The 24,969-nt window shown below is 39.5% G+C and overlaps 1 protein-coding gene across 1 annotated transcript; it reads right to left on the bottom strand.

Annotated features, from left to right (window-relative positions):
- Window positions 1-1,182: 1,182 nt before the first annotated feature.
- On the bottom strand, window positions 1,183-24,150 carry LOC110949098 (poly(ADP-ribose) glycohydrolase). The gene is given in 19 exon segments (XM_022190960.2): window positions 1,183-3,436; window positions 3,678-3,806; window positions 4,959-5,064; window positions 6,775-6,883; window positions 7,523-7,601; window positions 11,633-11,780; window positions 12,958-13,033; window positions 13,209-13,269; window positions 13,365-13,444; window positions 16,253-16,407; window positions 17,379-17,471; window positions 21,035-21,109; window positions 21,510-21,596; window positions 21,975-22,097; window positions 22,551-23,075; window positions 23,078-23,286; window positions 23,367-23,455; window positions 23,560-23,693; window positions 24,077-24,150. Coding segments are annotated over 18 exon segments (2,430 nt in total). The 5' UTR covers window positions 23,670-23,693; window positions 24,077-24,150; the 3' UTR covers window positions 1,183-3,260.
- Between the last annotated feature and the right edge of the window lie 819 nt (window positions 24,151-24,969).

Here is a 24,969-nt window from a genome sequence, read left to right as displayed (position 1 = left end):
CAGCTTGAGCTCCTTGTTGCACAACTCAAATACAACTTGGCCACTTTACCAGGTGACAGCTGGAAAGTCCGAATTCATGCTGCAACACAATGTTCCACAATCACACAATACAATGTTCCTCAAATGGAGAAAACCCATTTTACAACAACTAGAGGAGTAGCATTAATCAGATGGGGTTAAGGTGCACTTGTCACTAGCTCACTAGGCCAAAGATGTTTCTGCCACAACATTTACCATATTTAATCATACCATTAGTAGACACCTATAATAGCTTTAATTATGTTGTCACCAGACTTACTAAGATTCATCCTCTAGAGGCCGTGAATGTGTGAACAGAATTTCTTGGCAAATCTTCCAATAGTTGTTAGGATATTTCAGTCTGGACCAAAGTTGGGAAATGACTAACAGATCTCCCTTTAAAGCCATATCCAGAGTGTGGCCAAAAAAAAAAAAATTAGAAAAAAGAAAGTTAATCGATAAAAAACAAAGGATTTTAATCATGAATTAATAATATGATTACTCAAGGGTGGTAAGTTAACACTCACCGAGGAAACAGGGCTCTCACTCACACTAGAAATTCAACAGATAAATAAAAACAACAGACAGCAAAGAAGCATTTTTTCCATCATGACTTGCAACTACCACTTTCCACTGAGCCTTTACAGTTCAAAGTCCTATCTACAAAGTGCATTTCTATGTCTTCTATTACTAAACTGCATTCTAGTGATTATGCTTAAAGGACTAGACCCTGTGCATGTTCATGACTTTAGAACAGATGGCAGCCTAAAGGTCAAAAACACACATGAGGCTCACTGTAGAGGGATCAATACACTGGGATGTCTGTGGTGGATCCCATTGGGAGAGACGGCACCAAAGGCTTCATTTGAACTCGGCAAGCTACAAAGAGAGACCCCCTGCTTCTGGTCCTGATTCCATGAGGGCAGACTGTAGCATTAAGCACAGAGACGCCTGAAAGTCATTCATTCACTTATAGGCTCCCAGGAGCCCATTCAGTACCGCAAACACAACTAATTTAACATTTAGCTAAAAATACTCCTGCTAAGTGGATAATCTGTGAAATGACCGATAACAGCTCATTAGAAAGCAACGAGATAATCAAAGAGAAACGAAAATTTGATTGAAACACAAAGCATGTGTATTAGTGAGCATGCGAGGCAGAAATCTTGGACACCTTTTTTATTGAATGCATAACCAGGTTTAATTGTCCATCTATCCATAATCTATACACCGCTTAATCGTCATTATGGTCGCAGGAGATGGGAGTCTATTCCAGCTGACTTATGGTGAAGGCAGGGGACACCCTGGACAGGTCACCAGTCTATCACAGGGCTACATATAGAGACAAACAATCACACTCACATTCACACCTACAGATGGATTTAGAGTCACCAATTAACCTCAGCATGTTTCTGGACTGTGGGACAAAGTCAGAGTACCTGGAGAAAACCTATGGATGTACAGGGAGAACACGCTAACTCCATGCAGAAAGATCTCAAGCCCAGGCCAGGATGCGAAGACGGAATCTTCTAGCTGCAAGGTGAAAGTGCCACCCTGGGTTTAACTGTGCTCAGTTAAATGAAAGGTTACAAACACATTTGTTACTACTGTGAACTAAGTATGTTGTTATGTGCATATAAATGGCACACACAAAAAAAGAAACCCCAGAATAATGAAGTAATCGTCAAATTGTAAATATTTGAACTGAATGCTGTCGTTTTCATTCACCTGCATAGAGACAGTTGGTTGAAACAAACACAAATGTCATTCAGTCATTGTTGTCATGTTGTTTTCCATCATTTGCACTCTCTTCTTCTGCATTTTTAAAAAAAATATTACCATCATGGCTTTAGCTTCAAAGCAGAACACCACATCACCACTGTGGGCACATTCTGGTTTTAAGCCAAATAACAAAGAAGAGTACAATAAGTGGGGGAGGATTTTGATAGATTTGCAGCAAAAAGGTGGTTGTCAAAGGAAATAAAACCACTAATCTAGTACTAGTAAAGGCAAAGAGGCAGAAAAAGACATTTGAATTGCTATTATTAGTGTGACAATTAAATGTCAGCTGAAATTTTATGATTGTGATGGGCTTAATTAAACCTAATTACAAAGTGCTAATGGTTTTACTGCAAAAGAAGCTGTCTTCTGTCCAACAGACAGAGAATAACACAGGAGCCCCACTGCCCAACTCTCACATCTGACTGGATGTTCCATGATCTACTCTTTAACTTAATGAGGTGTCATGTACAGTTTATATAAAAGGTGTGACCTTATTAAACTGTGAGTGAAAGGGTGAAGCAATAGCTGGGGAAAGATAAATGGCAAGGCTGTATGGAAACTCATTTCGCCTGTAACGTCCATCAGAGAAGAAGTCTTCATTCTGATTGATTAGAGACACTTTACTGACATTTGTGGCTCCATTTAAATGTGGCTGTTGAATAAAATATATGCATCATTAAAAAAACAGGCTAATTTAAAACTGATTTTATTTAGACAGAAAAACAAAGTCTGTCAGAAAAAAAAATCTCATTTTTCATTGTAGTGCACCTTTTTCTTTTTTGGAAATATCAATTTTGTACAAAGATTGTTTGAAAAACATTGAAAAAAAATCTTAGTAATATGTCAAGTGCAATCACATACAAAAATGAACCCAAAAAAATGTATTCAAAATGCAACTAATGATTGTAACTAAGAAAATGCTGAAGTTGGGAGATTATTTCTTAAAGAGCCTGGCTGCTCTTTATATCAAATCACTTTTCCTGGGACTGCTCCAAGCTTTCCAAACACCGCGCTTGTTATTCTTTTCCTTTAACTTGATTTCTGACAGCCAATTCAATTAGGCTGGATATGTGTGGGTGTAAAAAAAAAAAAAAGCAACATGACAAACCGAGAAGATGGATGGCAACCTTTGCTTCACCATTAAAATCACAATTGCGTCGCACTGAAGCTCAATCTATTGCCGTATTACCAGCTGCAGTAAAATGAACACAGCTTGGACTGCAGCGTTAGACAGGGTCATAACTAACCACCGTCTGCAGTTCAGCTGCTTCTGAAAACGATCTGCATGCTCGTTGTTTTTATTTTCAGCGGCCACTTGTCAAGGCCACATTTGGTATGTCCTTCACAATTTAATAAATGTTGATGAGCAGAAAAAATGAGTTATAAAAATAAAGCTAAAGGCAGAGCAACAGAGCGCTGATTCCGAGGTTAAGGCACGGTGACTCATCGGCCACCTGACCTTAATGGCAGTCTGTGGGTTTGTGTTGTCTGGCCGAACCCCTGTCGGAGTCGTCGGGCGCCAGGGAGGAGCTGACCTGTCGGTAGATGAAGGAGTAGAGGCTGACGTCAGGGCGCCGACCGAGGCAGCTCTTACACACCGAGCTGTAGTACTGCCCCAGGAGATCATACACCTCCCCTGTGACGGAGACAAGGAGATTGTGTATATTGTCTTTTCTAAATGGTGGACAAGTTGACAAGTTTTCAGGATCAATAATTACCCATAGACTGCTTTCGTTAGATCACATCATTTACAACAAAATCGTAAGAGGATATATATTTTTTTTGCTCCACGTCCTTGAGAGTGCAATCGATAAAGTGCAAAAAAGAAAGGCTTAAACACAGTTTCATTAAAACAAGAACCCGACAGGATGCTTTACCAACACTGATGTTCCTCTGAGTGAGGAAAGAGTGCATGTTGTGTACATCTGTCATGAGCTGGCTGTCACCAAAGGTGAAATAGGCTACATCTCGGCCCGCCTCGGCAGCTGCCAGCATCTGGAGCAGAGCTGCAGAAAAACAAGACTGTGATAAACCTCAACAGTGAAAGTGACACAAAATATGCTTGCAGTGTATGGACCAACCAAGGATTTCTATAAATGATTTAGTAGTTTAAAAAATACATGAAAGAAAACTACAAAAGCTGAAAATAATCTGAGTGTACTTTTTCATGTTTTTCCGCATATTTCCATTGTCTTGCTTGAAAAAAATACAACAGAAAAAACATAAAGAGATGTCTGAAAATCCATCCAGTAGCTGATATCTTTATTAAAACTCAGTGGCACCAGCTTCCCCAGCCGTTACAGTAATGTGTAAGTGATTGGGGGGAATAGGTCTCACCCCCACTGAGAACTCTGGATTAGTTACAAAGGGAGGCCAGGTTTGGCTCCGGAGAGCTGTGAATATTTTAAGAGACGGGAAATATGTCTGCTGATTAATGAAGGTTGGGATGCCACGTTAATGAGCAAAACTGAATCAACATTTTCAAAAGGAGGCTAAGCTGAATATCTCCACATTTCAGCAGTTTCTCTCCCCTGCTCTGTTTGAACAGCTTTCTGGAGAAATTATTTGGCAATTAAAAAATACAGGTGGTGATGTGAGGCCACAGAAGCCAAACCCAGGCAGAGAGCAGCATCTGAATTACAAAGCTCTTCCCCGGAGACATGTCATTAGGCAGACGGTAGGTGACTGTGTCTACAGAGGGCTATACATTGCTATGGCTAATTAATAAACGTGCATGGACGTATGTATATTTGTACGCACAGGGGCTCTAAGCGAGTGAATGGGAAGCAGGGCTACTACAGCAAATGGTGAGCAAAAACTCTCATGAAGCCTCCTGCTCAGTGACAGTGATACAAGGCACAGACAGAAAGCTGTAACAGATTGATGGACTCAAGCAAGCGATCAATTTCACTATTAATGAAACATATTAACTTTGACGTATGATCAATAGGAGGAAGGCGACGAATAGGCCTTAAGTAAATGAACGCATTCCTGGAAGACAAATGGATGCCCACACTGATCTGCTCAAGCTTTTCAACCTGAAATTTATTCTGCTATATCCAGGAAAGAGAGTCCAATTACGCCGCAAAGTGCCCGAAGATGATCCGAGGCTTTTTCTCCACAAGATCCACTGATGGCAGCGTGACGTCAGTGCTTACCTTTGAGACGCGTGTCACCTCCAAAAACCCCACAGCCCCAGTTCCCTGTCGCCACAGCTGCCAGGTTTTCACTTTGTTCTTCGGGGCGTGCAAAGCCACAGTAAGCCTATATAAAGACAAAGTAAAGACAATATTGAAGGAAGCAAATTCGAGAAAAGGAATGTAAAAACAAAGAAAACCACAAACAACAGTCTGAAATCCGTTACAATTACAGTAATTACATACTGAGATTCTGGAGAAATATGTATTATGACCTTTATATAGTGTCAAATAAAAGTCATTCCAAGCACAGAATTGCACAGCAGGATATTTAGCAGGAAGCAGAAATTTCAATGGTTTATATCCTCATAATAAGTAAAGAACTCAAATACATTGAGCCATCACACATATGCTGCCATGTCATTCCAGTGCATGGGGAATTATAATTGTCATTTGGTGCATAAACCTGGAATCAAATCTGACAAGAATCAGGTCTCAGGATTGCTTTATTGGCCCAGATCACTGGTATGTTTGATAAAAAACCAGGCCAACTGAACATCATCATAACCTCAAACATAAATGGATTACACAAAGCAACAAACTAATTGCATTTTCCTGCAGGCCTGCAATTGGTATATCATAAAGGGTGGTTGGCCTCAGTAAAAATACTTCTTTTAACATGACTTTATTTGGAAGCATTGCACCACTTCATGAATCTTCACTCCCTTTCATTGCAGCTGGAGCGAAATTGATATGGATTTTACAGATTAATAATTGGACTAAATCCACGTAAGCAATTGAAATGGCATGGCAGGTGGGTTGTAAGTGACATGAGATCTAATTTCTAAAAGCAGAGCATGTTAAATTAAAGATCTGAAAGGGTCCTAGACATTAATTCTCACATAGGAAATGAAGTGCATATTGAAAATGAATTGTAAGTGCCCATCCTCTGGCTGACCGGTCATAAATTCTCCCTGTGAAAGGGCAGATATGACAGTTTTCTGAACAAAATTCGAACCGGGATTGATCTTTGTGGAGGTGCATTCTTCACACCCTTGTCAGAGCTGTCAAACTCCTCCATGTTTTCTGACGGCAGTCTTGACAACATCAACATCTTGATTTTGTATTACGAATGACTGCTGTGGAAGGATTACACATAAGGAAGCGTAACTGTTTTTTAAAAATTGTGATGTGAATTTAATAACTGTGATTAATTGCGGTGAGGTCAATTATGTTCATTAAAATTCATTCTGAGCCTAATGATCAATGCAATGAATGAGATTATGCTTATTGTCTATAAATAAAACAATCTATCAGTACATATTACAGGCATGCGACACGTGTCCGTAATTGATATATTTACCCTTAGAAAAGTAAACACGAATCAATATAATCTCAGCTGACATTTGTGATGACACGTTCCTTCCATTAGCAACTAAATGGATTGACAGTTTAACCATTAAATCCGTGCAAACCAAACATGAAGTGAAACAACAAAGTAAAAAATTACACTACTGCAGCTATAAACTCTTACGTAGACGAGACTACAGGAGATTAAAAAAACATTACATAAAAGAGTAATTGTAGAATTATCCCAAAATTACTGTTCATCTGTCTGATAAAACAAAAAAAGAAATTCGCATTTACACTCGCTGCGAAGCCAATACGTGTTTTCTCATGAGACTACATAATGTTTTGTTTTCAGTTATTTAATCTAAACCAGTGTCAAACACAGAAGCAAAATGCAAAACACAGTACTTATGTTTTGTGACGAGCACACCAAGACAACAGAAAAACAAGAGAAAGAAGCAGAGTTAAAGAAAATTTGAAACATAACCTTGTTAAGTTCTCGGTTTATTCTGTTTGGGAGAAACTGTTCAAGATGGTTCCTGAACTGCAGCGCATCGATGGCCACTATCTCAGTGCATTTCCTCTGCCAGGCGTCACTGAAACAAAGAAAAGAAATGGGAATGCACAGCTTTTGTACAACAAAACAAGGGGGGGTTGAGTCAACAGGGGCAACAGTTTCTATTAGTTATGTCCACACAAAAGACAGGAAGTCACACAAAATGAAGTCAACCCAATTTGAAGTAAAATTGTGTCTGAATTTAGTTTCAATATATGATATGAAGATCACTCCCATTTTAACTGGGCAGGGACAAGCTGCAATTTACAGTAATGCTCGCAGCTTTATGATGGCTACATTTAGAGTGCTAAATGTCAGTATTAACACGCTGACAGGCTCACAACAGCATTCTAACATTTTAATGTTGAGTAGATAAAAGTTTCAACCTGATGATGGCGCTAGAAAAAAGACCAATTGATCAATAGCAATTATTGAAACAGAAATATCAATGCAGAATCTGATTGTAATCCATGCATAGCTGGTGAGGTATTTCATTGAAAACAAAAAATGTCAATCCATGGGTTGAAAAAATATCATTGAACTCCATCTAATAAACATTCTAATCACACCAAGGGGTTTAAGTGGCCGATCGACCGAAGTAACTGGTTGTAACATGGTAGTTAAACACAGTACTTATTTGTTTTTTAGAAATTTTAAAGCATGCAGAAGCAACACGTACCTTGGAGTGAGGTCCTGATGGCTGCCACTCCACGTGTAGGTCTGAGCATAACCGGTGTATTTACTGTACTGCTGCGTTCCTAATCAAACAGTAAAAGCCAGTAACAACATCAACATATTAATACAGATTTTTCCAACATTATGGGAAGTGAAGAGATCTTCCAGTTGTATTTAGGAGGCAAAGCTGAAAGGCAGGTAATAGGACACTGTCTTAATCGGCTCAACAATTCCGTGTCCATTTTGGTGTCATGATGGTAAGCAAGCAAACTCTGATATCACTGTCATTGGGTTATGATTAGTGGCTCATACATTTTGCTATAAAAATGGAAAACACCACACTGTAAAATAACAACAGGCTCATTTCTAAGCCAAAGGCCTCCTTAAATATATTTAAATATGTATCCAATAATCAACCACATAACAAATACAAAGAAAACACATTACCTAAAAACAGCCACTTTTGGACAAATATAGAGATTTATTTAAAAATTATTCCAATAACACACTTTTCAGATGGTGTGTCAGTAACAAATCTGCCCGAATGAACCAGGAGCAGCTGTTTCTGACAAGAGTAAGGTCAAGTTATTACCCTCCTTAAAACGATGTGAGAAGCAGCGACTGACCGCCTGCCCACAGGGGAATACTCTGCACCCGTAAAGAGGGGGCAGGGCAGCGGGGGGAGGAGGGAGGCAACTGCACAGTCAAACAAATGAGGCCACAAATTAACTTCCCATTCATTAGCATCATTAGTACCTGACTGTTGAGAGCACTTGCGGAGACGCTTCATGCTGCAAAGTGAATAAACCGAATGATTAGCAGTGGAGCCTTGGTCAGCAGGTTTTAGGAGTTGTACATAAGCGGGGAGGGAATCTCTAGAGTGCTCTCCACTTGATAGACATTTCACTACTAATCAGCCAGCCTCTTATTTTTTTCTAAGTAATAGGAAACTATTACCTGATTAAGACACTGAAGTACCTAATCGACATTACCATTTAAACAAAACAGATTAGCAAAAAGCAGAATGGGCTCAAATGTCTATGATGTAATACACTTCAATCATGAATCAGTCATGTATTTGCAAAAGCAGGGACAGACTACACTGAGAGAATACTGAAGCGCAAACACACATACACACTTCTCAACTTGCACCCATGTGGGATGCAAATGAGTGCTGTATTTGTATTTACATTAACAACAAAGCTCTAATGCCACTGTCACAATAATCAGACCAGAAAAAGACAAAGAAGAGATGTTGGAAGAGATTTAAATATGCAAAACATTCTAAGTCCACCAAAAGACTAAATGGGCTTGTGTTAACTATGCATGTGAGTGACCTTTACTGCTTCTCCAAACTCTAAGATTAGCCATTTCTGGATTTGAAAGGACCATTCTTCGGGAACAAAATGAATTATGCTTTTGATTTTTATGCACCCATTTGTCATTTGTTATTTTTAACGAGGAAGCAGATCAAAGACGTGTCTGCTCATTGGAAATTATTTGTAAATAACAAACACGTTGAATAAAAAAAACAGCAGGTATAATTCACAATGTCTTGAAGGTTGTTCCATTCATGTGGAAATATGGTAAAACAAAGTGTCTCATATTTGTGGTGGACCAGATACTGAAAGGTCAGAAGCGTATCTCATTGCTGTGTCAAGGTGCCAGCTTCCATCTTAAGGAAGAGACAATAATAAGATATAGCTGTCTACGATAAGGACACTATAGAAATGATGCAGCAAAAATAGATTTCAAACAACAAAATAATAATCAGAGGTCAGCACTGGTTTTACCGATCACTGTTTTCCAAAATAAAAGAGTCGAGAAAGACTTCCCTGCTTAAATCATGCAGGCAACGGATTTTCTGGTCAGCACTGCAATCAATGAATCATATGACTTCTCCTTGATGCTATTTATACTTTTGACCGCCCCAGTGGCAGCTAGATATCTAGCAATCAAGGAAAATTCAATTAGGCATAGGCACTTTTGCAAATTTCTGTGCCGAGGTAAGATCCATTACCTCCTGTACTGTATGCCAAAACGCATCACAGGGGAATATGATTTACCACATGCCCACGATGCGGCTAACGCTCAGACTTTTACAGTGGGGAACAAGAGATACAGGCGGGGTTTAATAAAGATGATGGAATGGAAGAGTCCATTAGTGGAGCGGGTCTTGGGCAGGTCTTTCAGCTATAATTAATTCTGGGGCTCAGTAATAAAGTTAAGTGGCGTAAGTGGAGGCATGGGAGAGATGGCCAGCGAGAAGTCTGAAGGTGACTCTGCCAAAGCAAGAAGCTTATATATTGCAGAATTATGGGTTATTGGGAGGATGGAGTCTCGGGTGTCGTAATTCCTGTTCTAAACCACCAAGCCACATGTTATGTACTGTTAAAGTCCCCCTCTGGCCATCAATTAAACCCCGTAGAAATCATCTCTGTGCATCAAATGTTCGTATTTAGAAGTTTTTTTCCCATGAAAACAGCTCCCTCATTCATTAAAATAGCTTGGATGTATTTCTACACTATTGCTTTCTTTAGAATATACAGATCTATAAATACCCTGCCTCTCTCTTCAACCACCACTCCCTATTCACTGCAGATACAAGACACAAGCTGTGAAAGTATTCTGCGCTACGCAGTGGCAAGTTGTAACAGTGGAGTGATTCTACCACATATGTTGTAAACGGAAACTGAATCTGAACAAGAGCATTGATCCAGAAAGTCCAACCCTCCAAGCAGACGTAACTGCTTCCTTGGGTTTGTTATGTATGAAATCCTGGTTGTCTAAATATTTTTCATCAAGCCGCAGCAGCTTCAAGCCATGCTTTAAACTGCATATTTATGCCATAATCTGTCTTCCAGAATATAAAAAACACAATAAGGGCACCTTAACAAGATTTTTTTTAAAAGTACTTTTACAAGAAAGGGTCATTAAAGAAGTTTCTCTATTTTTGATTGAATGTCCTACAGAAGTAGGACATAAAACTTCATATATTTAGACCTAAATAGATACAACATACATCATAACGTAACATAACAGATGTTTTTGGTGCAACTGGACTACTTATGTATAGATAGTTACCCTGAACCAGAGCAGATCAGAGAAGTTGAATATCACTTATGAAAATCACGAGTTTACTATCACTTATGTCTTGGCAGCACTCAGAATCCAACATGTAATTACTGGTATGATACCTGTCTTGACAAAAAATGTGTTTGACAGGTAAAACTGAGGGGAAATTACTTGATTTTTACAAATGGAAAGAGAAAAACAGAAACCTTTAAGTGGCCTGTGTAGACAGCTGGATTGGTTTAGGTAGGAATTTATCTGTTCCACCAGATGAGCAAAATAGAAAACTAAAAAAAAGCTGCTGAACCGTCTCCTTTGCAGCCTCTATAGCAGCTCTTTCCATATTTTTGGCCACTTAACTCATGACAGTTTTAACATCTATTAAAGCAAGAGTGCTTAATTATTTTCCTTGCTACAGAATGAATGCTCGATTTGAGTAGGCCTTTTTTTTGTTTTCACTAACTTTTACTATATTAGACAGGATGTCTAAGCTTTTCATCAAATACAATCAAGCAGCTACAACAGTCTGGACAAACAGTGTGAGACAGATAAAGGGGAAAAAAAGCGAAAAACCAGACAGGTGCCATCAGCCTCCTGCTGGGACTCCTCACATCTAGCCCATGTTATTGGGTCTGCTGGCTTGTCCCAGCCTTGTTTGTAGCAAACACTCAATTCAGAAGTATAGTCAGTGGGAATTAATCAACAGAAAGATCCAACAGCGCAATCAGGACACCCTGGTCTGTAACTCCAGACTCCCTTGTAGCCAATCAAAAGGAAACATGACAAGGACTGATACAGAAACCAGGCAATTGCTACAAACATCCTTTAACCTCTTGCTGGGTCAGAATGGCGTAAATTGATGCTGTGTGACTACAAATGCATGCAATGTTTCTTTGGTCAAATTATAGGATAAGCGTGAGAACAGTGAATTCAGGGCATTATTGATCCGATCTGGATCAAAGGATTAAAACATGAATAATCAAACAGTAGGATTTCTTTAGTGGAAATGATTGTTTAACAAGGAGAGTCTGTTATCACTGACCTGTGATGATCAGACATTCATTATGATCCAGGGCTTCAGTGAAGAGACGAGAAACGATTAGCTCTGGGTTTATAAGAAAACGGATTTCCTCTTGAACGAGACCAGAGCTGGTGACTCCTCCTCCTACAAACCGATTGGCAAAATCCACCTGCAAATCAAGACAGATGGGTGATGATTATGGAACGCACATGCTCTTGTAGCATCGATACATTTTTTAGTTGTGTGTGTATTCTTATCAAACAAAAGAACATTAAAGTTGCATTTTCTCAGATGGTCAAATGTACAGCTTCCCAAACTTGGACAACAGAAGGAAAACACCTCACGGAATGATCTCCACCCTTTTTCTTTTATTTGTGACAGAATCCCTGACAGGCTGACTGGGAATGTAGCCTGAGGTGCTGGCATTACTCAGACATTTGTCCTCTATGCCAAAATAAGCTCTCCCCCACAAGCAGCATTAAAGTGTGGGCTGCCAGTAGCAAATATCAAATCAAGAGAAGTCCTCCAGTCTTCCTCCAGTCATAACATGCTGCTAAATTGATTTTCTTTTAAGGTTCAAAAGAAAATATGCATCTCATTGTTTCAGCTCAGACAGACGTGACAATTGATTGTTTTACACAGGTAGAAAGCAGCCACGTGGAACATATAATCTTACAATTTCAGGACTGACAGTTGTTGCTCATTGGCCTGTAGACAGCCCAGACCAAACCCCTCGCAACCCCCGGAAGAAGCTGTAGAAGGGTGAGCAGCAGAGAGCAGATCTCCCCAAACTGGTCACTCAACTCTGGGACAGCGAGCCAGCCTCCAAAGTCTGCTTTGACAAGCTGTCAGCACCTCACCACCACCACCCCCACCGCAGCAGAGCATCCATCAATCGGAGCTGCAGTGCGCCCCGGAGCTGGTCATGTGTGCACATCAACTGTCAGTTTGTGGCAACTGGAGGCAAACAAAAGGTGAAAGCCGGAGCGGGCCGTCCTGACAGTGAACAGGAAGCATGGCCGACACAGAGAGCAGAGGAGGCTCAGAGGCCTCGACCCCAGTCCCAGCACACACTGCCTCCGACGTGTCACCGGCTCCCTCAAAGGCCTTTTCAGCAGTAGTAAGCAATCTGTGTGGAAGACTCCAGAAAGAGGCGGCTCAGTGACTGACTACGACAGAAGGGGGAAAAGGAGTGGAAACCAGCCTCAAGAAGGAACATCTTTCAAACTAACAGCTCCTTTGAGCAAACGAAGACGATTCTGCAAATTAAAGTCCCTAAAAACCACACCACCATGTTACCTTTCCACAAGTGAATAATACTTAAAGGGTCCTCCTCTGCGTCTCACCTGAAGCATTCCAGAACCATCATCCTCAATGGTCCCTTCACAAGTAATGTGGAGCTTTGTTAGCAGAGTCTGCGAGCTGAAACACAAAGATCGTTTTCAAGTTATCGACCGTGATTAAGATGATGGATTTTTGTTTACTTGCGAACAACTCATCGGATTTAACAGTGTGAGAATTTCTGGAGGAAATAAATAGCACACTTTTCCTTCCACTATAATGATAATATTTTTATTATATCATAAAAATGCCAAACCTTTTCCAATTCGGCGGTTTATCCAACCCTTTTCGGGTGAACGTTACGAGTCCCGTAGGCTCTGAAAGACAAAAAGGCAAAGGTAAAACATATCTGCTTTAAATCTTCAAACAATAAGTTTTAGTTTAATCGTAAAAATAAAATCTGATCACCTACTTTGCTCAGTGACACTCTTGAAATAGCACATCAGGGTTTTCAGCTTCTCAATCTTCCTTGAAGAGAATCCCTCAAACAGCCTGCAGGCAACAACAAATGAAGGATTTTATTAAGTCATTGCTGATATATGGCATTTTATGTTCCTTTCAGAAATGAGAAGCTTACTTTTTAAACAAGCAGACTTTACTTGGCATTCTAGCCAACCACCAACTCTCACAATCAGAAAACTATACCCTGGACCAGGAAAAATTACACTCTCTATAACCAGTGGTGTAGAGACACACGACCTCCACTTTAGCCATGTGAGTTCAGTCATGCTTTAACTTTTGATATGAATTAGTTCATCTCTCACTCAGCCTCCTTTTCAGTCACTATCCGATTATGTAGGAGCTCCTCCGCTGTTACGACAACGGAGTTGCCCCAGGCTTTCCATCACAGAGCAACACTCATGTGCCACTTCACAGCACTCATACAAAAAAGGAAGAGAGAAGGATACAGGGCTCCCGCTTTGGGGATACATTAAGAAGTCCTGTGTCCCTTTTAAGAAACAGAGTCCTCAGGAGGCAAAGTGTCAGTCCCCCTGGAAACGCACATAATCACACACAAAGCTGCTAGCAGTGAGGTGCAGTGGATGGGTCTGAATGCACTTTAAACACTAAGCCCACCACCACTCTCAAGCAAACTCTATAAAGAACCCCACAGCCAGCCACACATGCCACAACAAAAAGAGAGAAATTTCATGTGAAGGAAATGAAATAATGACAAAAGCTTGATGCACTGAAAGCCCTTCAGGGGCTGAGAAAGTCATTCATCGAAGTCAACTCAACCATTCATTTCTCTTTTTTGTCAGAGTGGCCCCTAGAAGCAACCATGCCTCATGTAGTCCTCAGGGAAAATGCCTTTGACATAAGTTGGCCACTAGTGAGGGTAGACTTTTAGTAACAAATCGCAATATGGTTTTTAGGAGGGGGAGAATTAATACACAGTTATATAACATCAATATACCTCCTACAGATGTACAGAAAGCTATGATGCAACTCAGAAAAAGTATATATATCACTACATTTGATAGAATAGCTAGATTTCGGCATCATCAGTAAAAAAAACAAAAAACATTCCTTTTTTAAGAAAAATGAGAAAATCAGTCTAAAAACTCTGGGTTTAAACACATTAGGGTAAAATAATACAAAATATTGCTGAATAATAATGTGAAGAGCAGAGCTGATGTTCCAACATGTGAAAAAACAGTCTTAATAGTCACTTTTATCTCAATGCAAATAAGAAGTCTGCACTGAGATAAAAGAATATTCTCAGATAAAGGCTTTTTATTTCCTATACCTATCCTGTGACTCTCCCTGTAAAATAAAAAAAAGAGTGTAGTTCTATCATAACCCCTTACCAAAAGTAATGAAACAAAACTTACATCATAATTTCTAAAAACAAAGGTCAAAGCATTTAATATCTGGTTGTACCACACTGTTGACATTTTTAAGGAGGGAAAAAAATGATGATCTATTGGCTGTCAGTTCAAGTTACAACAAAACCCTTTATGTGAATGAAATTCTGATGCAACTGAACTCTTTTACTGCCTTCTGCAAAATAGCCAATGGCCTTCTGTGTTGTCAAAAGCAGCCATCTGAGTCAATGTTAATCTAATTTCCTCTTCCATTTAGGTAATTACAATGTGATGCCAACAGAGATGGGGCACATGACAGAGCAGTGATCTGCAGACTGATTTTACATTACACCACGCCGACAACATCCACTGGGAATGTTTTCAGGGATTAAGAAAATACCGTACTGTTGGTCAGAGTCAATGCTTTTGAAGGAAACGGGTTTGATTTTAAATACTCATAGAAAAAAGGCATTTCTTATCCTGGTTTAACCAAAAAGAGTGAATCTCAAAGAGAAAGATACGATGATGAAGAAATGGTGTGCCCAATAACAAAATAATAGAACTAAAGTAAGAACTGAACTGTTTAACAATTTAACAATGTTTAACAGATTTAAAGCACCACTTTGTTCAGAAAATCAACCCATTAAAAGGAGGTTTTATTAAAAGAGTTGACTCCCACATGGGCTGCACAGTGGAGTAGTGGTTAGCACTTTCGCCTTGCAGCAAGAAGATCCCCGGTTCAAATCCCGGTCTGGGCCTGGGATCTTTCTGCATGGAGTTTGCATGTTCTCCCTGTGCATGCGTGGGTTTTCTCCGGGCATTCTTGCTTCTTCCCACAGTCCAAAAACATGCTGAGGTTAATTGATGACTCTAAATTGCCCGTAGGTGTGAATGTGATTGTTTGTCTGTATATGTAGCCCTGAGACAGACTGGTGACCTGTCCAGGGTGTCCCCTGCCTTCGCCCGAGTCAGCTGGGATAGACTCCAGCACCCCCCGCGACCCAAGTGAGGATAAAGCGGTGTATAGAGAATGGATGGATGGATGACTCCCACATGATAAACAGAAGTTTGCCATATTCTATACTGTTTGTACCATTAATGTAAGCAATACTTTGTTGATGAACTCTTAAAAAAGCAAATGTGCAATTAAAAATGGTTATGAGGGCATGTACCTACTCAGTTTGCCCTTTTCTCAAGAAGTTGAATAATGAAGTACCTCATTTTGTAAAGACACACTGCACCACTCTAGTTGGTAACATCTCCTGTAATCCTACAAATAAATTAAAACATCTGGTTCTGGCAGGTAGAGCAGGCTTAAGACTACACATTTACACTGTAAATGCTGTATGCTTCAAAGTCTAGCCAGAAGACAAAATGATTAGTTAGAAAAGCATATACAGTAGTGCCCCCTCATGGAAATGAAGCTAGTTGTCACAGCAGTGTAATTTACACATTGATTATGTAACTTACATGAACTACATTCATAGATTACCTGAAAAAGTTGATGTCTGGGTAGTTGCTGTACTCAGTCTTTCTGGAGTTCCGTCGGGGGAAGGTGCAGAAGAAGGCGTTGGCGAGCAGACATGCCACCTGCTCCTGAGACATGGTGATAGAGTGGTTCGTGCCTTTCTTGAGGAGGGGTATCGGCTAGAGGAGGAACAGAGGTACAACCGAGGAAGGTCAAAACGATTTGTTTTGTCAATTTAGCAAACAAGACATTGAAGCATGCTGCGTAAATGTAATAATTTGGCACCACTCTGTCGTTCTTGAATCAGCCAATACAATTATAATCAAGGTCTGTTCATGCACATGAGACGTACTCTCAGGGCAGCGGGTTTATAAATAAATGATAAATCTGTATAAGCAATACAAAGAGCATGTCATACTGATACAACAGGCCAACAGGAAAAATGACTTTGGCTATGGACTGCATAACCAAAACATTTGAAACAATACAGCAAAAAGTGTTCTCCAATCCACTCAGTTTCTTTTAGTACTAATCAATCAGTTTCAATCAGAAATGGTATTTTCAACAGACACATTTTTCTATGGAAAATTTTCTGTTCTTTAATAACAGATTTCTGTAATCCTCCTCAAAATAACCAGTTGCACAGATAATTACAGGAGACAGAAACAAACAGTTACAATGCAGCACATAACAGAATTGTCAATATTACAAATGTGCTCACTTGATGAGGTCGCCACATGGAACCATGATTATCGTTCAGTCGTGAAACTGTTTGGAAAACGCTTTTATTTGCGCGGGACACTTTGGTTGTTAAATTAATCAAATTAGAAATAAAATTAACACACAGGGGTCAAATTAAAATTTATAATAATTTACTGCTTGACCAAATGAATACAAAAACCTCTTTAATGAGCTATTTTCTGGCTACAGACACACATTGCTGTTCATCATCTACATGCTGACAAACCAGAAGACCAAAAAGAAGATAAAACGTCAATGACCATCAATAGCTACATGCCCTGACCTCACCATTTTTTACTGCCATTTCACGAGATTATTTATCATGCCGTGACCTTTGGGATCAACCTGCGGGGCTGATCTATGCCACAGACCAGTGAGTCAGGGTCCATTGGTTAGTGATGGGTGTTACCTTGGTGCACAGCTCAGATGCTCTCAGTGCTAATTGCACCATGTCTGGCAGCAGAGAGTCAAACAGATGTTCGGCAGCATCAGGCTCCAGGACCTTGGAGAGAGCGAGAGATCTGTTTATGTTTGTTGATTTGCCACAAGACTCAGCTGTGACATTATTAGCTGTTTGGGCTGATTAGTTTGAGACAAACAGATAAAATTCACAGCTCTGATCCGCATCAAAATGTTGAGACTTCATGTTCAGTTTCACCGAAAAACAAATGTTGCTAAAATATCCGAAATGCAGCACAATGTCATGCATGTAGGTAGAAAGAGCTAGTGAAAACTGATCAGCTGTATGATGGACTGTTCTTTCATGTAAGATATTTCAAAGGGAACGTGGAATCAATGGATAAATATAAAATATATCTGGTTTTAGTTGGACAGCTCATCTACAGTAATATCCACACAATCACATTAACATAAATAACACACTCATTAACCATGACACCACAACACTTACAAATCTTAGAGAAAACAGACATTATATAATACCAGTATTTACACTCATATTGGCTACAAAATGTCACAGTGATCAATCACGTTGCCATTTCATCAAGGTTGCACAGCCATGCCAACTGATTAAACAGTCTTCCTGGAAGAGATGCAAATGAACAAGTATGTGAAACAGAAAGGACAGTTTGTTCCCAGGACAAAGAGCCTTGACTGGTAATTTAGCCCAGGACATTTATATTATGGCAAAAGAAGCCTGACTAAACACTGTCATAAGTAATGACCTGGCTGACATCATAAACTGCTCCTATGGGCGTAATAAATGACGCTGGTTGACAGCGGGAGACAGTGGATATAGCTGAGGTAGTATAAGCCAAGCTCTTTAAATCAGCACCGGACAGCGCATCAAATCAGCTGAACTAACTGTCTGTATGACTTGATACAGGTCTGTACATCACACCAAAACTGACAAAGCCATTAAGCAGGATGCAGGGGCGTGAGCAGCGAGAAACCAGAGCTCCCAGACAGATTTAACACTACACTTCACACTCGTGTTCCTGTTCCCCGCAGATCCAAGCAAAAAAAGCAATCTGCTTGACTGAGTCTGTGGACAAACATGCGACTGTGTTATAAAAAAACACTTGTGTGCCCATAACTGTAAATACAGCACTGGTTGCGCTGGTGAAAGAGAAATGAACAAAAGTGGTGCTGTCCTTCAACAGCTATTCAGTTATTCATGAGGTACGCGTGCTGAGATGAATATTCAATGAAGGAGCCTGGCCCGTCACTCCATGCCATTCATGTTTACTTTTCTCTGACATTCAAACTCCAGCTTCAAATTGGCACGGGGCAGAGGAGCAGCAACAAAGCGAAAAATGGGTACGTTACATTGCATTGCCACGTTTTACTCAAAAAATGAAACTTGTTTTCTTATTAACACCATTTTCCACCAGCTACATGCGACTATTTCTGTCTATATGATACAAATACTGTACTCGTTGTCTAGTGTCTGACTTCCCCTTCAGCATATTAGACTATTAAAACAGATTTGTGACACAGGCAAGCTCTGAGTAAATGCTGCAAGGCACAGATGCAATAAAGGTTCGATACGAGGATGCTGCGTACGTGTGTCAACTCTGCAATGACAGAGTGCATAAATGAAGCAAATGTATTTTGTCTGAGCAACAGTGAGATTTACGCGGCTTTAAAAAGTTGTCCAACATGACACAAAATTATACCAGATTTTTACAATTTAACAGTCAAATACATACACAGGCTTGGTGATGCTGACATCTTCATTTTAAAAAACATAATAGTGATTGATGAAATGTTTGATGCCATTAACTACAATTTATATGGGACCTCACTTTAAAGCCAACTCCATCTTAACATTTCCAGGAGACGTGACACAATCCAAGTCCAGCTCCAATCACAAAATTTAGCCTTTGGCTAAAGCCTCTCAACATGTTGAGATTTTCTCTAACAGGTTTCCCTTTTATAACATAATTTATGAAATCCACACAGCGCACAATTGATGTAAAAATATAAAGCTGGGGAAAGGCATTCTCTGAGCTGTAACGTCAGCCATTTTCCTTTCTGACAAGTTACTAAATGTGACCTTTTGGCAAAAGATTAAATTATTTCTCTATTCAACCACTTTGCCTGTAAAGGGCTACAACATTGGCCCACGCTGTAAAACCCATTACTGTTCTTCTGCAAAATGACAGAAACACATATGGCACACTGACATTCATGACGACATTTTCAAGTGAAATGTGAGACATCATCAAAACATGTAGCTGATGTATTCTAGATGATGCCACGAAGCACTGGGTGAGCAAGCGCTCCCTTACCATAAAGAAAATAAGGTCTATTACTTGTCTAGTCTTACATGCTCTGTACGTATTAAATGAGACACTCTTGTCACAAAACAGCCATCTCTCCAAATGGAATATTCCCATCCCCTTCACCAGCCAGACAATAGTACAGCCCTCTGATTCTGTACACAGGATGACGCAGAGGGCATTAAGACAACAGATGATGGATGGCCTCCAAACAAGGCTGGAGAAAACACTGACAACTCTGAGCAACGACCAATGAACCAGCAGTGCTCTAAACATCATAAGGCAATTTGGGCTTATTTTAGTCTCAGAATGTAAAAGAAATTAATTAGCTAGGGACAAGAAAAACACCTTAAAACATGCACAAATTAATCACACCCAATTGTTATATTTTATTACATTGTAATTTATATAATACAGCAAAAACAAGGTGTGAAAACACCAACTGAGAGACAGCAACACAGAGCAAGCACTTTCAAAAAAATATCTTTCCTACACAACTTTTCTACACTAATCCGTGTATTCATGATGGCATCATAAATTATGTAAAGCTTTTGAAAGTATCTTATATTCTCCTTAAGAATGTGATATGTTGTTTTTCTAAGTCGCAGGTACAGGCAGCCAGTTAAAACCTTTCATGTCTTTATTACACGCACCCTTTGATATAACATTTCGAGTGCTGGTGGAAAAGGTAAGTCAACACTTGGATGTGTTAACTGGTCAAAGCTCTAACAATATCCTCAAGCAAGTGTTTCCAGTTGGTGCACATTTCAGACAATCCTTCTTTACATAACTGCTTCAGTTCTGCACTAAAAATATTACTTTAGAAAATAAATAAATCACAATCACTCTTCATGTGAGGTTCATGTAGGAATTCACGATTGTCTTCAAGTAGGAGAAAACCAAACACATGAAATATGGCTGCACAGGTGTGGCCATTACGTCTTACATATTGAGCTGTGAAGCTAATAGGTCTGTCTATTTGTGTTGATTCACAACGCCATTTAATACTGTTTATATACCATGCTAATGAGGAGCGCCAACACTAGCTGACAGTGCCTTCTGCTTGGCAATTAAATGCCATGATTGGACAGCTGATGTTTCATTAGTCCGCAGCTACTCCTTTGACTTATTCAACATGTGTGCTCATCTGTGTTTACACGCCGGTATGCCAGTAATAATGCAATAACAACTCCAGAGAAGGATTTTTTTTTTTTTGGTTTTGGAACGGAAGGAGCATCACTCACCATGCTGAGGATCATAAGGATTCATAAAAACTGTAACCAATACATCATAAAAATAGATTTACAGATATATTTCTTACTTTAGTGCAGTACAAATGCAATGCTGTGAAGTCCCATTTCTTGGCATGTGAGGCACTGTATTTTAATACTGCATTCTGTAACACAAAAAAATAAACGTATTACAAAAACAAACAAAATCAATCTGAATAATCATTTAAGACACAATTATTAACATATGTGGATTAAAACAACAAATTGTTCCACAGTTTAAATTCTGAAGCTGTCTCTCTCCGTTTCTGGGCCCATGGCGCCATCTTATGGCTGAATCTGGTAACAACAACTACAGTGGTGGAGATCCTCAGCATTGTAAAACTGTACTAGGTGCTGCTACTTCTTTTGGATATTTAATCTTCATCTTCACCTATTCTACTAAATTTCTACCCAGGAAACATCATGCTTGGAAAAATAATGTTACACTAGTTTAACCCAAAGTCGAATAGTTTTTCTCTGAACATGTAATTTGTTCAATAAAAGTAGCAAAATTGTGAAATTTACCTTGAACTCAAGAGGACCTGTAAATTGCGCATCTAAAGTTTCCTTGATCAGCTCCCATCGACTCTTATTCTTCAGCTCTCGTGTTTCCTGTTGAAACAAGAATTTTGTTGGATCTTTGCAGGGTGAATTCAGTTCGGTTTTAATGCGCAAAAACACATAACAAAACACTGTGTTGTTTGGCAGGGTTCTTGTAATTGTGTCTCATTACAATGAGGTTTTATTTCATGCAAAAACAGAGACATAAAAAAGGAATCTTACCTAAAGTGTAATACTTTAAAATAACATTTTGAAATTTTAAAAAAATCCCTAGACTCATCCTAAAAACCAATATGCCCATGTTTGTCTCATTATGTGGCAATATAGAATATTATTTAAAGTGTAATTTTACATCTTTAAAACATAAACCATGACTTCAATGAGTTTTTATATCAACATTAGCATGTGTATAAACACTTGAAGGATTACCTCATCTTGTACAGGAAACAAGTTACTGCTGGAACAGGGCATCTTGACATGGACATCATCCCAGGCATCCTTGAACACGGTAGGATATGGAACTGGAACTTTACCTTTCTGAAGGAGGTCTGTCTATCAATGGGAAGGAAAATAAAAGGTATTAGCACATGCAATACCAAGTCCTATGACTAGTACAACACATATCTGTAAAAAAACAAAACGAAAAAAAAGCCTACAAATAATTGACATATTAAGGACTGTGTAGCTATATATTAAGATGTTACTTTTGCATGAATATACAGTCAACAAAAATATAAATGCGACACTTTTGTTTTTGCTCCCACTTTTTATGAGATGAACTCAAAGATCTAAAATTTTTTCCACATGCACAATATCACCATTTCTCTCAAATATTGTTCACAAATCTGTCTAAATCTGTGACAGTGAGCACTTCTCCTTTGCTGAGATAATCCATCCCACCTCACAGGTGTGCCATATCAAGATGCTGATTAGACACTATGATTAGTGCACAGGTGTGCCGAATCTGTGCTGTGGTGTGTATGCAGAGGAAAGAACAGCTCTAACCCTTATCATCACAGTGTGCTGGCCAGTAACATCCTTCAGCCGAGGAAGTGGTGCACCACATGCAGGCATTCTCTTTAGCTCACTGATTGGCGTGCCCAGCCATTTGACATCACTAGAGGTAGTTGCCTTGTCTGCTTCTTGTTTTTGTGGAAACTTATTTGACTTTCGTCGTCTCATAGGTAAAGCGAGTGATGGCAACCCTGAAAAAAAATCTGTTATCTTTTTACTGCGTTTGGCAGGGCCCTCTGAGCTTTCTGGGTATGTTTCCATTTCTTGTTTTTCTAATCCACCGTCACTTCGAGGCAATGTCTCAGTAAGCTCGCTCCCTGCAGAATCCTGGGAAGATGGCGACACGGGATAGTCTTGATCCAGGTCTTGTGGTGTCAGTGGTTGGGTGTCTTCATCTGTGTCAGATACTGGGTGTTGATCAGCAATTTTGCGGTCCACAGACTGAGCTGAGGTGCTTTGACAGTCACCATCATCAGTTATTTCTTCATCCTCTTGGGTTTGGCACACGTCAACTGTACTTGGGTTTTTGAGGGCTTAACCAACCATCGGTCAAGAGTGCTTTTGGACTGTTCTTGCTTTCTCTTTTGAAAGGAGCCTTTTGTCTTTACATCTCGCAAAATCCCTTCTCTGGGCTTTGGCTGTGCATCCATCTTTGCTTCAGCTTTGTTTTCTCTTCCTCCTTGATTTACAGCTTCATTACCCCTGCTCTGACTGCATAGGGATGGGCCTGAAAAACAAAAGTTATATTAATAAGGATACTGAAAATGAAGTCAAAAACGTGTCATATACACTGAATAAACAAATTACCTTTGTGAGAAGATGAGGGTGATGTTGGAGCACTTGATTCAACCCTTAGCCTCTTCGCTAAAGGTTCAAAGTCTGTCAGTGCAGTCATTCTATATTTAAAAAAAAAAAAAAAAAAAACATTACATGACACGTCCATTTACAGCAGAACAGCGGTGCAATTTTAAACATAGAAATGCATTTTATGTGCACTCACAAAACAACTTGAGCAGAAACGACTAATGAAGTATTATGTGACACTGTCCAGACTTGATTCTGCCGTCTATTCAGTAGACAAGCAAATCTTAAAATCCGGTGCGTAGCCATACAATATTTCAAGGAAGCGCATACCTGTGGTTTAATGGCATGATTACTAGAGTTGATATGTGAATGATTAACAAGTTTTATGACAAACAAACGTTTGCTGAGCACTTAATGATGCAGGGAAATGGCTGCTTGTATATTAAGTTAATCAACCGTTTGTCGAAAATCGTAATTAGTCGCTGACAAAGTTTTGACAGACTATCCAGCATCCAACTACTCATTCAGCCAGGGATTGTTGATTAGCTTGCGTGCTAACTAGCTTTTGACTACACCTGCTTGGCTTGTGAAAACAACCGAGAAACAACCCTTGCTTTAAAAAGCGTTGCACATTTGAGCAGGTTTTGTTTACGGTGACAACTGTCTATTAGAAAAGAACATTTGTTGCTCTTCTGTTATAGTTAAAACCCTACTTTTTACTGTTACAGGTGCGTTGCTACAATTCATCTGCGCCGCTGTTTAACTCCAAAACACTTCCGCATGCGAGTGACGTACCACATACTGAAATAACGCGATATCTTCACAGCTTTTTTTTTTTAACGTTTGTAACTTCTTAAAGTGAATTTTATTTTTGGTGTAAATATGCAAAAACTCTGACTCAGAAGCCATCAACAAAAACTTAAAGTTTTAAAAAGTTACATGATATCTTATTATTTACAACCCAAATGAACGCAAGAATGACAAATGACGGTCAATTGGGGTATAAAGCGGTAAAGAAAATATAAATCAACCACATGTTAACACTCACAGTATTGCTTATTGTGTTTAAAACCCTCTGCTGAATATTTTCCGTGTTTCCACCGCACCATTCCATCACGTTTGTTCTAAGGTGAGTTTACCTGTCTTCAGACACGCCCAGCGTGACGCACCTGACCGCAGGAGGAAGCAAGAAGGCAGACACGAACATTGAATTCATTTGGCTAATAGTTGGCATTCCGTATTCCTAATGGGGACATAACCTCGGTACTTCAACAAAGAATCATGGTCAGAAAATACATCCTATTCGCAGTTTTCTTGCAGTGTTTTATTTCTGGGATTGACAACAAAGGTGAGGCGCTTTGAGCTGTAGCGTGGTCTGTCGATAGACAGAAAAATGTCCTTGCTTTTCTTCCTTGATGCACAAGCCAACAGCAATGACTGGGCATTTAGAAGTTAGATAACATTAGTTCTGCTTGTGTTATCCTTTTTGTTTTAAATTTATCCTGAGAATGAAGCAAAAAGGCTTAAATATTGCTCTGTTAATTTTCCTTCGAGTGTGTGCTTGACTTGTGTCTTGAGAAGGGATGGCATTAGGTCGTCACCAAAT

The sequence above is a fragment of the Acanthochromis polyacanthus genome, chromosome 19 (assembly GCF_021347895.1).
Source record: "Acanthochromis polyacanthus isolate Apoly-LR-REF ecotype Palm Island chromosome 19, KAUST_Apoly_ChrSc, whole genome shotgun sequence".
Classification (NCBI taxonomy): domain Eukaryota; kingdom Metazoa; phylum Chordata; class Actinopteri; family Pomacentridae; genus Acanthochromis; species Acanthochromis polyacanthus.
This window is presented reverse-complemented; position numbering and strand designations above follow the sequence as displayed.